The following is a 16,884-nucleotide window of genomic DNA, read 5'->3' as shown; positions in this document are numbered from 1 at the left end:
ACTCCCCAGCTGTGGGAAATACAAAATATAGTATGAAATATGAATACTACAAGGACTGTAATCACTGCACCACCTGAAGTAAACATCATCTGGGGGCTCTGACACTTGCAAAAACAAAAGAAAAAGACCAAAACAAACAAACAAACAAACAAACAAATAAATATGTTTTCCCACTCTATGTGCTACGTGCCTGCTCAGAAAATCCCAAATCTTCAGCAGGGCAGGAGTTAAGTGAGGAATGGCAGCAACCTCTTCCAGTGACACAGGGGAAGCCACAGTTCAACCCATTTTGCTCAGAAGTTCCCCAGTTCAGAATAATTTCTACAACTGATCTTTCCTGATCCAAGGTAATCTTTAGTCAAATGAGCCAATTGCTGGCTCCTCTGAGCAGGTATGGACCTGTTTTATGTTGGTATAAAAACCTTTCAGCATCTGAAGTGAGCTCTGTTCACAGAGATAAAAAGGTGTTTCTGTGTAAATCTGGCCCGAAGAAACCTGGGTGTCCAGCTCGTAATTAATATACTGAATGCTTCTAAAGCTGCTGGAAATTCCAGTGAAAATCTGAGAGAGTAAAATCCTCACAACTGAACTACACAAAGAAGCTTCAGAGTACCTGTGTGTGAATCCACCTTGCAGTCATTTTAACTTCCAGACATGAGTAGTCAGTCTCAATGACTCCAGCACAGCTTAAAGGTTGCCAAGATTAAGTTTAAGAAGTTTAGCCAACTGTATAAATCGGAATGGAATTCAAATAAGGTCAGTAAATATCATTTTGGTGACTTACAGGAGTTTTGAATAGAAACCCTTAGAATTAAAAAAAAAAAAAAAAATATGGGTGCTGCAGCCAGAATTTTTGTCTGTTTGGAATGTCCCTGCAATGTACACAGCACAGTGATGTTCTGCTCCTCTCTCAGGTACACCCTACTACATCAGACCATTTCCCTTGGGATCAAACAGACTGTGCCAAATTCTGCAGTGAAAGCCTGATCCAAACATCATCTCAGGCTGCAGAAATATTCCAGTTGATTTCAGTGGGCTTTGGAACAGGGCCATATTGATATCCATTCAACTTCATTGAACTACGTTTTCCTGGGGAGCTTCAGGAGCCAGTATGGGCATAATGACTTCAAAACCAAGCATGAAGGCCACTGTCAGTTAAATCACATCACAGTGAGGAAATGACAGCAGAATGAATTCATTATTGTCTATCTAGATTTTAAAAACCTCAAATTTCCAAGTTCACTACTGTATTTTCCAGGTGAAGGAAACTTCCAAGTTGCCTTCGATCCCTCATGGATTTTTCAGACTGAGTCACGAACTACTTATTTATCACAGGCCACTGAAACAGTTATAAGGTTTGCATGAGGATGATAAGCGTACTAAAAACATGCACAAAATTCAATATATTTGGGACTTTTGGCTATCTGCTAGCAGCCAACATCAACTACCTAATTTTTTTCTGCCATTAAACTCATATTCAAGTGTCACCAATCATCAGTAGGAATTAAACATGAGCTTGCCCTTAGGATTTGGCATTCTCTCACCACCAGTTCAGTTCTTTGCTGACCTAGTGGTCAACACACCCTTTTACAACAGGTCATCTCACTTGTCTGAGACATTTATTTCCCCACATGTAATGAATACCATAATTTCAAGGAGACTAGTTTGGGAACAAGGATGACTGTAAATATAAAAGACAAGGTCTCTTTGCAGGTTTATTATGTTCTGGATTGGGATGCTATTGCAACAAATTATTTGGGGAAATCCCAAAAGAGAATTCACAGGCAAATCCATGGAAAACATGAATCTGCTTGAGTAAAGGAGTTTAGTAAACATCATTCCTATGTGTGCTTCCATACATCTAGACTTGAGACAGATAATTCCACTCATACCTTCTATAATCCCAGAACAGGAGATCTTAATCTGGAGTTTAATAAGGCATAAAGAAGATAATTGCATAGAATACATAAACCTTAAGTATTAAAATGACACTCAGTATTCTGCAAACCTGTCAGGGAAAGGATTCCCTCCTGCTGCACAGCCCCACTGTTTAATGAAAGTCCATCAATATATTGTCCATAAGCCTTGAAAGACAATGCCTCGTGTCCAGACTCACTGTTCTCACTACAACAGCAGCTAATAACAGATAATTGGATGGAATCCTGAGTCACTTTGTAAGCCATAAGAAGAGATGGGAGTAAACATCAGCAGAGACTGCTGCAGTGCAAAAAGCACTTGCACTACCCTGGGAACCAGCAGAATGAACACAAACATCACACTGATTATTAAATTCCTGCAGCCCAATTTGTCCTTTCAAAACTGATGATTTTGTCCCATTCATTTGCTCTGAAGCAGTCAAGGATTTCTTGATCTGCTAGAGCTAAATATCATCAGGTATATTTGAAACCTGTGAGTTCTACACATTTCTCAGACATGATGGAAATCACGTAGCCCTGTAGTTTCTTCTCTTCAAGGTGCTTTCCTTCCCCATTCAGAGATCCAGGCGCCCTCCTTTTGCTAGAATCCACACAAAGGTGCATTTTACAAGTATGCCCTCGTTCGCCCCAGGTATGGCCAGGTTTGAGAACTGTTTACAAACCAATCTGTTTTCAACCTATTCTGCACGCATCCCCCGCCGGAGCGTTTGTAACGTGACCTCTGCACACCTGCCAAGAGCTGGGAGATCAGTTTGATACCCAAAGCATCTCTCTCCCTCCCCCTTGCCGTGATCATCGAAGGCATCCGCAGTGGAAGCGGTCTCACCTTTTCACACCTGCCCTGAGCTGGGATTTTGGTTCGCAGCCCTGATCCCGTGTCCCCTCCCTTGTTCCACGGCAGCCCGAGCGCGCCCCAGCCCACGGCCCGCTGCTCTGCCAGCGCTGCCGAGCTGCGCCCAGCTCCCCCATCCGCAGCCAGCGAACAGGCTCCCCCCGCTCCAGGTGCGCCTTTTTCTATTTTATTTATTTATTTATTTATTTTTCCTGGGGTGACAAAATCAAACTGGCCGCACATTTGAACCCTAGCGAGCGGCATCCCCTCTGGAATGCAGAAGACATCCCGGCGAGCCGGACGCCCGCGGGTGGCCGGCCGGGCGCGTCCCCCCTTCCAGCTGCGCTCCGGCCGGCGCGGTGCCGGCCAACCCCCGCTCCGTGCCCCGCTCCGTGCCCCGCTCCGTGCCCCGCTCCGTGCCCCGCCGCATCCCGCTCCGTGCCCCGCTCCGTGCCCCGCTCCGCGCCCCGCTCCGCTCCGCTCCGCGCCCCGCTCCGCTCCGCTCCGTGCCCCGCTCCGTGCCCCGCTCCGTGCCCCGCTCCGCTCCGCTCCGCGCCCCGCTCCGCTCCGCTCCGCGCCCCGCTCCGCCGCCGCCGCCGCCGCCCTCGCAGGCACCGCCTCCGCGCCCGTGCGCGCCGCCGGCCCAGCCCCGCCGTGCCCGCAGCGCCGGTGCAGCCCGGGGACATGGCGGAGTAGCCGCGGTGCGGGCAGCGGGGGCGGCTCTGCCGGCAGCTATGGTACCTCCCGACAGCTGAAGTGCAGGTAGGCGCTGGCAGCCGGCGCCTCGCAGCTTGACCTCGATTTGTTTTTGGGACCGCAGGCTGGAGTGGCACGTCCGGTGAGCTGGGAGAGATAAAAACAGGGAGGATTTGGGGGTAAGTGAGGGGCTGCCACAAAACTGGCCCTGCCTATTTTGTTTTGTTTTGGTTTTTTTTTTGTTTGTTTGTTTTGTTTTGTTTTGTTTTTTTGGCCGGGGGAGGGATGGGAAGCTGTGCAGAACTGTGGTGCCCGGAGGATGCCATCAGATAAGCACTGCAGCGCGGACGCTCCGCTAACTCCCGACTGGAGCCTCCCGCTGCCCTTCCCCACCGACCCGACAGAAGTTTGCGTCTGAATCTCTTTCCCCTCTTTTTTAAATAAGTTTTAATATATCGATGTCCCCAGCCGAGCCGCGCGGCGATGCGCACAAGCCGCGCTTTTGCTGCGGACTCCGCGCTTTTTCCTTTACCATCGGGGGACACCCACACAAACACACACACACACACAAACACACACACAGACACAAACACAGACACACATACACCCCCCACCTCCTCCGCTCCAGCCAGCCCCGTTGTCGCCGGGGGCTGCGGGGTCGATCCCGGGGCCGGCGCTCGGCTCGGAGCGCGGCCCGAGCCCGACCCCTGCAGTCGCGCGGCGGAGCCGCGCCGGGATTGCGGAGGGGCCGGGGAGCCGGGGTCGGGGAGCCGGGGTTGGGGAGCCGGGGTCGGGGAGCCGGGGTTGGGGAGCCGGGGTTGGGGAGCCGGGGTCGGGGAGCCGGGGTTGGGGAGCCGGGGTCGGGGAGCCGGGGTTGGGGAGCCGGGGTTGGGGAGCCGGGGTCGGGGAGCCGGGGTTGGGGAGCCGGGGTCGGGGAGCCGGGGTCGGGGAGCCGGGGCTGCGCGCTCCGGGCGCCGCGGGGCTGGCGGGGCTGGCCGCGGGCATTAATCTCTTTCCGCTCATTCCGTAGCAGCCGCAACAGGAGGGGAATCCCCCCTCCCTCCGCCGCCTCCCTGCCCGGCATGCCGGCACTGCCCCGCTGAGACGTGCGCGGAGTTTTGGGGTTAACTCGCGCCTGGCCGCCCTTGGAATAGAGACTCTCCGGATATCGCATCGGTTGGGGTTTGTTGTCTATGTCGTGTTGGGAAACCTGGTGGAATTTTTTCTCGCTCGAGGAGGAAGAGCCCGGTGCTGGCAGTTGGCTTCGTGGTCTTTTTTGGAGGGCGAAGGAAGGGAAGGGATCTCCCTTGAGCCGTTCGGAGAGAGAGCTCGGACATGTGTTGTCAGCACATCTGGGGAATACAGTCTGCAAGTCCGAAAGGAAATTTGCTGGGATCGTTCAAACTGCGATATTGATCTTTGTTATTTTTTTTCGCCGAGGGATGCACTTGGCATGAGAATCGGAGGATGGAAATTGTTTGGGAGGTGCTTTTTCTTCTGCAAGCGAATTTCATCGTCTGCATTTCAGGTATGCAGCAAGCACAGAAAGGGCGAGGGAGTCGGGGAGATACTGCACAGGGTTCCCAGACGTCCCCTTAATTAAGGGGCAAAGAGGAACAGTTAAATCCAGATCAAAACTGTAGCTGAAAAATCTGTGAATGATGCTCTGTGAGTGGGCTGTGACAGAAATCGACTCTCATCACTTCCCTCTCCCCATTAATTCCAGTATGCGTGTCTTAATTATCATTCCTTGGTTGCAATAGACAACACGGTGTACTGATAAAGGAGATGCTTTTATTCTCAGTGTACCTGATAGTGATAATTACCTGCAACATTGCCGTGATCCCAGAATTTCGTATCTCTTGAAGTTCTTAAACTTGGCTGAGGTGCAGATCCTGAAGGGTTTGTGGTTTGTCGATGGAGTTGTCATGTTCTGGTGCCACAGTTCAGGGTCTGCAAAGGGAGGGACAACAGTAAAGAATGTGCCTCTGCTTTTAAAATGAGCTTTACTATGTCTGTGCTCTGAAAATGTTTTGTTTTTTTTTTTCTTTATTTAAAAAAAAAAACATTCAGAGAGCTCCGTGGTTGCTGGGATTTCCAGCTTTATTTTAAGCTTGCAAAGATCTCTCTCCCTTCAGTTTGTGGAAAGCCAGGTCATTCCAGTTGTCACCAGAGCTTGTCCAATTAATGAACAGGCACGGCTAGGTGTCTAGCGTAAAGGATTTTGAGCAATTTATTCTTGGGGAAAACAGTCGCTTTGACTGCAAAAGCCCTGGCTCGCTTGTTAATTTTTCTTGTTGGTCATGCTGTAATGATTAGGTTGTGGGAGGCAGGAGCAGTGAGGCGGCCGGTTCCTAGTTTGGGACACTCCAGGGAGCCCCGTGGGGATGCAGGCTGCCTGCATCTCCCACTGCTCCAGGTGCCGCAGCTGCCTCTGCCCTCCAGCCATTGCGTAAGTCCAGAAATGGGAACACGAGCAGCACGAACAAGGCGCTGCTGGCGGGAGATGCAGGGTCCTGCTGGACACGTCCGTAGGGAGAGGCAGCTCCAGAGCTGTCCTGGGGCCATGCAGGGGTCGGCCTGGGCTGTGTCCCAGCCGCAGCAGCACCTGCAGCATCCCCCTGGCAGCTGTGAGCCCCACCGTGCTTCCTGCAGCGCCCCCCGGTTCATCCACCCTTCCAGCCCCCGGGCTGGGCACACGCGAACGCTGGGGGCTCGGCCCTGTTAATTTGTCCTGCCTGCACCTGCCCCAAAGCTCCTTTATTCCCGAGCAGACGGCATTGCTGTCGGCCCACGGTGTGCGGCACCTTTCCTTTTATCCCCCCCGAAACTGGCACCATCTGCCACCGGGCACCCGGGTGACACTGCCAGCACCGCGGGCTGACCTTCCACTCGTGCCCATTGGTACATCAGAAACATTCACCCTCTTGCTTTTTAGAACGGCAAAACCTGCTGCCTCTTGTCACTGAAATCTCACACTTCTCTATTCAGCTCAGCCTGGTGTGCCACCTGTCCAGTGCTGCTCAAACCAGGTGCTGCTTCAGGTACCACGGTGACAATGGCAGGCTGCAGCTCGTGGCTCTGTGGCCATTGTGACAGTAATATCCCGAGACAGAAGGAAGCTGTCCCATTCTGTGCAGCTGCCTGTGCCGTGCATTCCCGGAGCTCCTGCCCTCCTTTCCTCTCTTCAGTCAGGGCAGCCCAGGCGTGTGAAGCAGGGGATCAGTCCTGCAGGGGCTCCCGCCGCTCTCCATCTCCCTCTAGCACTTGTACCTGATACTGTGCACCTGCTTGCTTTTTCTCTCTTTTTTTTTTTTTTTGGGAATACAGGGAATAAGGGTATGGTGGGATGCTTCTGCTGCGTGGTTAAAGCTGTGGTGGTTTCAGGTAATTTTCACCACACAGAGGATGTATACATGCTTCAGCCTTGTTTTCTTTTTTTCTTCTTCCCAGGGATTTTTATTTTTTTTCCGGGAATCCTCGCTATCTGTTATCTTGCTTAAAAAGGATTAAGATCTGTAGATACCTGACTAGGCACTAACACTCTCTATGTTGCCTCTGCCATCCTTTTTACGCTGGGTTTTGTAGCAAATTACCTAGCTGGGATGTCTGGATAAGAGTGCAAATAGGAGATGTGGTGAAGTGTTGAGGGATTGCCTCAGCACAGGATTGCAGACACGCTGTGTTTTAGCACTTCAGCACCGGGCATTCATTCAGCATGCTACTTTAAAAACCCACTAGTTGAGCACTAGTGCTGCAAATGACTGGGATGTGACTTAAGGAGTGTGGCAGTATTTATTTGCTTTTTTTTTTTTTTTCCCTTCCTTACTCATTCAGTTGTTTCAGCAGTGAAGACTCAAGACAGGTCTGCTGTACGTGGATCTTTCCTGAGCATCAGCAAATGCTTGATTCGGTGTCTGTTTAAACCTGTGCTCTTCCTCCTGCTCATTCCAGTGGTTATTTGGGTTAGGGCATATTAGGGGCTGCTCTTCAAAGGAGTAATGGCATTCCCTGAATTGAACAGACTATTAAATTCTTTAATCATTATTAATAAACTTATTAAACACAGGTTCAGCGTTTCATCTTTTGCTGTGTATTTGCATAACATTTAGGTATAAATTATGCTGAATGTAGCACTTGCGCTGTGTTTCTTATTTAAAATAAGTAATTATGAAGTTATACAATTTTTCATGTCTGTCACATTCATGAATTTCTTGGAGACTTAGTATCTGGAAAGTAATCTATTAAAAAGAGGTGTATATTTTCAAAATATTTTATACTTAACATTTTTTATCAGTCAGTTACTTGGGTGTATGACAGATTGATTTGGAAGAAATTATACTGAGATTTAGAAACTGATTTTGTTTTTTTAAATTACTGGCTTTTCCATGTGTTTGGGAAATAATTTTTCTGTGAACTCTGTGAACTGAATGTTTTTGTTTTCTTGGCATACTGAATTAAGGCTTTTGCCACTTGGAGTACAGATTCTCTTTTTTTTTCAGGAGAGAGTCTAGTTTCCTCATGCAGATGCAAATGTGAAGTACAAGCAGGCTGAAAGATCACGAAAACCATTTCTGTACTTCAGACAGAAATGAAAATCCTTGTTTTACCCGTGTTTTCCTTCAGTCGTATTTATTCCTTTGAGTTGTAGTTTCTGAGAAAAAACAGTTATGAGATCTTTGTTATGACTTTAGAGGTTTTGTCCTTTTAATGATGCTGTTCAGCACAGAAGGAGCACGGAGCAGAGGAGGTGAAGATGTCCTGTAGGCAGAATGTTGGAATAAACCCTCACTAGATGTTCCTTTGAAGGTGCAGATACTCCTGGCACAGGGATTATACTGATTTTATACAGAGAAGATAATAGTTGTTGTGTGATGTCCAGAATTTCCTTCCTGAGTTATAACACCACCAAAGATGAATTAGCATCAGTGTTCTCATGTGGCTGTCACCTTTGCTTCCAGTCATTTGTATGAACCATGAGGAAGGGCTTTTTTGGGAATTTAGATATTAACAATTAATTTCAAGGAAAAAAAACTAGGAAGTTGTTTTCAAAATTCTGCAAGACTCTTGGTTAAACAAGAAAATGAAGCTGTCGTGGGTATTGATTAAGAAGGTTTCTACGTACATTTTCTCTTAATACATCACTGAAATTATTTATAAAATTTCTTTATAACTCAGCGTATTTGTGCCTTCCTATGAATTGATATACTACCATAGTTTGGCTTCTGGGAAGTAATATGGATGAAAGCTGTCTTGTTTTTTTGGAAGTATTCTCATCCTCTGCCATGTTGTCAAGGCACATGGGTCCAAATCCCTTTTATGTTGCAACTTCTGTGGCCTGTTTGGCAGCACACAAGTGCCATAAATCATGTATGATGAACAACTGAGATGGTGAAAAACCCCTCATCTCTCCAGGAATTCTATTGTGCATTGAGCATCTGATGTGGCATCTCCTGGCAGGGAGGACTTCAGCTGGATTTGAAGCACATTTGCACTTCATTTTCTGTCTTGCTGCTTCTGCAGTCTCTGAGCTCTTATTACCTGGCATAACACAAGGATGCCCTATAGGAACTGTAAATTCTGCCAGGGCTGGAATTACCTGCTGAATCATCATCTGCAAGGTCTCATAACTCCTCATTGCATCACACAAGCTGAGATAATTCAAGCAGAAGTACTCTTGTAGACCAAAGGAATACCAGAGCTCTAATTGTCCGACATCAGAACAGTGAATGATCCATTATATTAGGACAAAAATGTTGGAAACATGTTAATTATCCTCAAATAATGTCACAGAAATAGCCTTTTCTGTCACTTTTAAGTAAGATATGTAATATTTTAGGGGAAAGAATTATTCACAGCACAGATATACATATATATATATATATATACATAAAAGTGAACTCTAGGAATACAGGAAGGTGCAACGTGTAGACGTTTCTGGTAACTAAGAACTGCACCCATTACAGTATTTTTTCCTGCTTTAATACCATCTCCAGAGCCTCAAGTCTGCAAAACCTTCATGCCTGCATGGAGTTTGTTGATGGTACTGAAAATCTACAGTCTGCCTGCTCACATGGACAGAATGGAGGGGCCATAGGTTGGAGCCAGAGACTCTTGAGTTCCTCAGCCCTGGAATGCTTTCTCACTTTAGAGATTTTTTTTCCACCTTCTCAAAAGATGTGAAGATGTTTCTGCTTGAAAATTCTATGGAAATAGCTTTTGCAGTCTCTTATAAATGTCTGGTTTTGCTTTTTTTTTTTTTTTTTTTGTGTGTGCGTGTCTTGTATTTTTTATTTAATTTATTTTTATTGTTTGTTTCACAGCTAGAATGTGACCAGATAGGTGCTAAGTGCCGGAACAACACACATATTTTTAGCTTATGTTAAGGTAGTAGAAAGGAATGTTTATAAATAGTTTTTGCACATATGCTGAGCTATTTTCCAGCCAATAAACTTGTGGAAAGAAACTGCTTATTGCTGCTATTCTTTTCCAAATCTCAGTGATGTAAATACCCAGTTTTCAAACCTCTTCACCTTGTGTTGCCTCATTGTAATCCAATACCAAGCCTCCAAGACAAAATGATTAAAATCAGGAATCAAACCCAAGTCAAATTAAGCACTCTCAGTTTAAGGCTGTTCTTTAAAATGCAACTGAGGCTACTGGGGGATTTTGCCCTTGACATTTTTGGGAAGTTCTCAGTTTTTAATTCTACAACAGCTAGATTTTAAATACAGCAAGGATTGAAATGGCTTTCCATTTACATTTTGAATATTCCCTGCATATGAATGAACAAGGAATTCCTGCTTTCTCTAAAAGACTGGTTTTTCCTCTGTTGCTGTTGGTCAAAGTATCACTTTTTTTTTTTTTTTTTTTTGGTGGTTGAAAGATGGTGATTTAGCTGAGGAGGAAGTTGCTGTTTTCATCCTTGCTGATTGTTCATGGTTAAGCTTAACACGGCAAAGACTGGAGGGGCTGGTTGGCCCATCTGGGCTGTTAATAGAGATCTATATAAAACTGGTCCAGCATTATCTCATTACCAGCTCAAGCAGCAGACAAAACTAGGTGACAGCAAGTTATGGACAATACTGAAATGCTGTGATAAGTGTTATTTTGCTCCTGTCTTGTTTATATCTTCACACCATATTGGGAGGAATTAGAAATAGTGATCAAATTGTAACTGACTGGTTGAGAGGTAACACTGTGCAGTGGGACTGCATTTCCATTGTGATGCCATCAGAAAGTACAAAAGTACCTGCCCATACAGAGGACAATGTCAGTTAGCATAAAAAAAAATTGCACTGTGGTAAATGAATTAAAACATTATTGGTAAATAAATGGAAAAAAGTATTTTTTTAAAGGGCAATAGTCTGGCACTTGAGAGAGGGGAGGCTTTACAGACAAAGCTATTTTATAGTTGAATTCAAAGTAGTAGAGTATTTTATTGTTGGTTTAACCACTGAGAGTTAAAAAGCTGCCAACTTCTGTAGGTTTTTAAAAGGGTTTTTAAATAGAATTTCTTGCATATAAAATAGCAAGTTATTATTGTCATGAAAATGCAGGGCTGGAACATTGTAGACCTCTCTCCTGCACACTGCCTTTCTGCTGATGTAGTGCCTCATTCATGCACATGGCTGTTCATAAGTGCAGACTTCAATTTGGCAGTATTGCAAAAGTTGTCATGTAGTGCTTAGCAGGTGACAATTGAAGTAAAGGTAACCTAGATTTACATCCACCCTAAAAGTCCTTACAACTCCCAAAAATGTTACCAAAGGGCTGTGGTGTTGAGACTTGGGCCTTAAAAATTGCAAAAAGGTGAAGTGTCAACATGAGAAAAGCTTTAGATGGCAGGTGTCTGTGCTCCTGCAGACTGCCAGGTAAAGCCCTTCAGGACCACAGCCCCATAATATTTAATTTACTTTACTCATCTTGGTAAATGGAAGGTGACCAGTTTCCACATATATTGCATTCTGAAATCAGGGATCAGAACTATAGAGAAGAGCTACTTTTCATTCTCAGATGTATGTATTCTGGTTTGAATTCATGAATCTCTTAACATTTGTATTTCTGTAGGGAAAATAGCATTAAACTTGAATGCGCCACAGTTTTGACTTTTCTGATATTGTTAAGAAAATAAAGAAAAATACCACAGCAGCTGTAAGCCACAAATAACTAATTAGGATGCACTTTTTCACATACAGTCTCTTTTCCTCCCTTTACCATTAGTCCTTAACTTGGTGAAGCTTTAAGTATGGAATGGAAAGAATCGTGCATTGGCTTGACCAAAGTGGCTTCTAAGCACATGCATGGAGGAGGCAGCTAAGCAACATTATCCTTTTTTTCCCCCCTCTAAATGTGTTGACATCTCTATGTTTTGGAAATAGCATTTGAGTAGATGAATTTAGAGGGAAACGTGGTTTCTGAAAAATCATCTTCTTGTCATTTTTGTGGGTTGTTTCCAATTAAAGTTCCTTCCTGCTGTTAACTACTATAGAGCCTTGTTCTGCTTCAGGAATAATCCTAAAAGGATTTTTTGCTTTTCCAGCAGGACTCCTATGGATTATTAATGCTAAAAGAAAAAGATAATGGGTCTTTTGTACGTGTGAGCATGGAAAACAAGAGTTTGAAGTGATGTTGAGGTGGCTGTGTCCTCCAGCAAACCCTGTAGGATGGTGTTTGGGGAGCCAAGGGAGCAGTCAGGAAGGGTTCCTGCTGCCACAGCTGAAGTTTATTTGGCAATGTGACATTCTTGAGCTGCTAGAAAGAGCATTAACTTGCATTTGCCATCATGGCAGAGAAGAGAAACTTCAGGAAAAATGTGGTGCTGAAAATTTGTACCTGCTGGTAAAAAAGGATCACAGTACTTCAGTAGCACTCCTGGGAGTGAAATGTTATGCAGAATGAGCTATTAATTTCTACATCAGTGGAATGCTACATGACTTGGGGTTGTGACCTATTTCCCATGTGGGAAGCTGCAGTTGGGGAAGGGAAGGGCTGCTGCTGCTGGAAGGGAAAGGGGTTTGAGTGACCCTGAGCTGGTCCCAGTGGCACTGCTGGAAGGGAAAGGGGTTTGAGTGACCCCATGCTGGTCCTAATGGCACTGCTGGAAGGGAAAGGGGTTTGAGTGACCCTGAGCTGGTCCCAGTGGCACTGCTGGAAGGGAAAGGGGTTTGAGTGACCCCATGCTGGTCCTAATGGCACTGCTGGAAGGGAAAGGGGTTTGAGTGACCCCATGCTGGTCCTAATGGCACTGCTGGAAGGGAAGGGGGTTTGAGTGACCCCGTGCTGGTCCTAATGGCACTGCTGGAAGGGAAAGGGGTTTGAGTGACCCTGAGCTGGTCCCAATGGCACTGCTGGAAGGGAAAGGGGTTTGAGTGACCCTGAGCTGGTCCTAATGGCACTGCTGGGGAGTGTGGAAACATTGACAGGAGCGTTCTCTGAATGGGACTGCTTGTCCTGGTTTTTCTAAGAATGAAAGGTATGAATGAAAAAGCTTTGCATTATATTTCGGCTAAAAATAAAAGCAAAAAATAAAAAAACTTTGGTGTCAGAACTTGGAGCATTTTGCAGGGAACAGTGTTGGCCACACTTTCACAGATGGAGAAGCTCAGGTAAAATATCATGTGGAAAGTCAGTCAGCAAGACCTTGAGTAGCTGCAGTGCATTTTGAGTGTCATTTGTGCCCTGTAACACAAGGATTGCTCTTAGCCCGTGTTTGTGGTCAGGGTTAGGGTTGCAGAAGGTCCCTGGTGTGTCCCTCATGGGCTGGATCCTCCTTCTCTCTCTGCCTTCCTACCAGGTGTTCTTTCTCCTCATCATGCATGAAATGAAGTTAATGTGAGATACAGGTATGGTATACATAAGAATTAAATCCATCAGAATTTATCTCAAATTCATTTCCAGGAGTTAGTGTGATATTAAGGGAAAATTCAGATCCAGACAAGGTTCCTCCATAAATGTGCTTTATTTAAATTGTGTTTGAATTATTAAAATTCACTCAGTTGGCCTTTTCCTGGTTCTGTTTGGGCTGTGAGTAATGAGTGGGTTCCTCCAAGTGCAGCACTTTCCTGCCTCGTGTTTCACATCCCCTCAGTGTGGGTGTAGGTGGCAACACACAGTGAAGGGCACCAGAGATTTTGGTCCTAAATTTTTCTCTTTGAAATTTGCTCTCAGCAGCCCAACAGGTTCCTTTCTGTACTGCTGGAATTCTTGACTATACTGTGAGCATATGCATGAATTAGTTTTGAGAGGTGAGACCTCACCCCTGGGCATTTTACCCATCATGTCTGAACTCCTCCACTTTTTTATTTTGCATTGTATTCACCTGGATTCAACATTTGTGAGGTGGTTTTTTTGTTTTGTTTTGTTTTTTGGTTTTGGTTTGGTTTGGTTTGGTTTTCTTTTGGTGGTGTTTTGTTTTTTTTTCTTTTGGTGGTTCAAATTCATATTTATAAGCACTATCTTATTGTCATACTGATTTTTGTACCTGATGGAAAACAAAGTAATCTACAAGGGCTCCACAGTCTGCTCTTACTTGCCCAGACAGTCATGAGGGTACATGTGGCAGTAACTCCAGCTGGAATTTAAAGTTATCAGCAATGCCTAATTTTTATCTTCAGAAGCTCCCCTAGCACTCTCTCCAAGTTTTTAACAATTCATCTTTGTGAGTCTGTAATTACACCTTTGCTCTCGTGTCACAGCTATTTAGCTCGCTGTGAAACAGGATGGAAAACAGAGTAATAAATAATATGATTTAGTGTATTAGGTAGCATGTTTCCATACTTGCAAGCTAAAAACCAAGTCATGCTCTTTACATTTTATTTTGATATATTAACAGCCAGATTCAGCAAAATGCAAAACTTAGAAGACATGTTTAAGTGTTCTGTTGAATCTGAGTCTTAGCATGTCATGGTATAAAACAACTTAGATTAAGGATGTGCTGAAGTGCTGAAGCAAGGAGTAGCAGTGTTATAATACATGAATAATACAAAATCTTTGGAAAAGTCCAGCTAAATTGAGCAAAATATTCATAATAATTCTTTAAATTCTACAGTTGTACAGAAAGCAGGTTTTTATCTGGGTAAAATAATCTCAGTTCTTTGTGGGGTAAAGCAAAGATGCAGACTTTTCTGGGGTGATCACACAGCAAGAGAAACTGTACAGTCAGAATTCAGAGAAACTGATTGTACTTTGTTAATTCTTACTGTATGGATGCCCTGAAAAAAACAAACACCACCTTCCACAAGAGTAAACACAACCAGAAGATGAAAAAGTGAAATTACAAGAGGAGAGTGGTAATATGCAATGCTTTTTTAATGTGAGTTTCTGTTCCACTTTCTTCCCAGCAGAAATTTTAATTTTTCTCTTGATTTGACCTCAAGCCCTGATATAAAGAGGATTTCCAATGGGATGGGGACTCATCTGTGGACCTGGTGGTACCTACATGGATGTTTGGGACTCCTTGTGCCAGTTCTGTGCAAGCAGCAGAGTTTAGGTTGGATGAGCAGAGTTTAGTCAGACTGAGAGAAAATGTTGAAATCCTTTTTAAGGATTGGTGTCTCTTTCAGTGGCTTTTTTACTGATATGCTGATGACTGTTGTGGAGGACTAAATGATGAAATGTGTCTTGATCACTTAATATCATCACATTACTGGTCATTCTTAAGAATTTATTCTAGTCACTGATACTCCAGAAGTTGATATCTTTGAAATAAAACATTATTATATTTAAAAGCAGCATGTATATGATGTAATACTAGTGCATGATTTTTAAAACTCAAGTTTTTTGGATGTAACTTTCAGTGATATTATATAAACTGTACAGAAATAATCTCCTGGCATATGCTTAGGATGACAGTCATCAATTCCTACTAAACTTCCTAATGTTTATTGAAAATCTTACATAGAAAATGAGTATTTGTTTTAGACAACTTTATTTTGGACATTTTTCCAGGAAAGAGAGCTTTGCTAATACAGGCTGAAATGAAGCGTAAAATAAACTCTTCAGAATCAGATGTTAGTTCAGGGAGGTAGTGTGCAGAGGAATTAACTCAGCCAAAAACGCTGGCCTAGGGTAGAGTTCAGCATTAAGCAGAGGTGCCTTGGTAAACAGTGCCATTAGAAAGGTGCAGTGACCTCTGCAGTGGGGATTAAGGTGTGGGAGAGAACCCTGCTCAGCAGCTTTACCAGCCACATGTCTGAGTGATTTTCAATCACTTTGGTTATTGCTGGATTAAAATTGAGGCTGCAGAGCTTAATGGTCTGTTGTTACTAATCCACTAAACCCCTGCTCCTGGATCTTTTAAATTGACTGAACCTATAGATCGTTAAGTAACTGAGAGATATGGATTGGTAATGGTTTTAACTGGTTTTCTTCATGGTTGGTGTTAGCAGGATCTTATTATTTATTGCTCTTGGAGGTTGATCTTGGCTGTTCTTGAATGGAAGTGAACTTGGTGCTTTTTTTTTCCTTGTTCCATAGCACACCAAGGGGTGTGTACCACTTCTAATAAATGGATGAAGAAAATGTTACATTGCTTATATATGAGCTGGCATTAGTAGAAGCTAAATAAGAACTGTGGAAATGAAATGCTGTTTTTATTTTGTGGTGTGACTGTCCCTAAACAGCCCTTATGTCCCTTCAGTCTGTCTGCCATTGACAGGGGTGGTTGTTTTGCAGGTGGGTTTTACTGATTTTTGAGGATGTAGCCAAAGTCAAAATGGCTGTTCAAGGTTTTGCAGAATTATGTTTTCTAAACCAACAGAGTATTTGGAGTGCCAGGGCCCAGGCTTTTTTTCCAGAGATCTAGCACAGTGAAACTGAATGTCTGGACTTACTTTCAGTACTTAATTTCTGTGCAGGTTAAAATAAAAACAAGGTTAAAAAAAAGTACAAATTAAAAAAAAAAGGCACAAAGGAAGAAAATAAGAAAAAAATTAATCTGTCTGCTGAGACATGAGGTAACTTTGGACACCACGGTGCAATGGTTTGGGGTTTCAGCAGGGGTCTGTAAATAAGAGTTTTAATAGGTCTTCATCAGTACAGTATGGGTGATGCAAAAGTTAGGGCAGAGGGAATAGGCTGTGGAAGAAACCAGACTCTGGTTGTGGCTGGGAGAGTTTGGAGGGCATGAAATCTCTAAGAACTCTTTACATGAGGCAAAAACAGGGATGGGGAACTTGTGGTGTGTGTTTTGGGCTTTATTTATCACCTCTGTATGAAAGATTATGGATTGGAATTGTTTATTGCCTTTCATGTGTTTGCAGTCCGGTGCCATACCCCATGCTAAAAGCAAAATTAAAGAAAGAAGAATTTGATTTTGAGTTCTACAAGAATGCAAAATACAGTCTTTCAAAAATTATTTCCTTTTGATGAAAGGAGCTGAGTACCTGGTGCCTGCCAGAGTGGTGTGAGCATACACAA

At 44.3% G+C, this 16,884-nt stretch overlaps 1 protein-coding gene across 1 annotated transcript in view; it reads left to right on the top strand.

Moving 5' to 3' along the window:
• Positions 1-4,932: 4,932 nt before the first annotated feature.
• CA10 (carbonic anhydrase 10) overlaps positions 4,933-16,884 on the top strand; it is a 167,335-nt gene continuing 155,383 nt past the window's right edge. The window contains exon 1 of the mRNA XM_062506418.1: positions 4,933-4,993. Within this exon, the coding sequence (XP_062362402.1) occupies positions 4,933-4,993 (61 nt within the window). The remainder of the gene's footprint in view (positions 4,994-16,884) is intronic.

The sequence above is a fragment of the Cinclus cinclus genome, chromosome 20 (assembly GCF_963662255.1).
Source record: "Cinclus cinclus chromosome 20, bCinCin1.1, whole genome shotgun sequence".
Lineage (NCBI taxonomy): Eukaryota > Metazoa > Chordata > Aves > Passeriformes > Cinclidae > Cinclus > Cinclus cinclus.
Note: the sequence above shows the minus strand (reverse complement) of the source record. Positions and strands in the feature narration are given on the sequence as shown.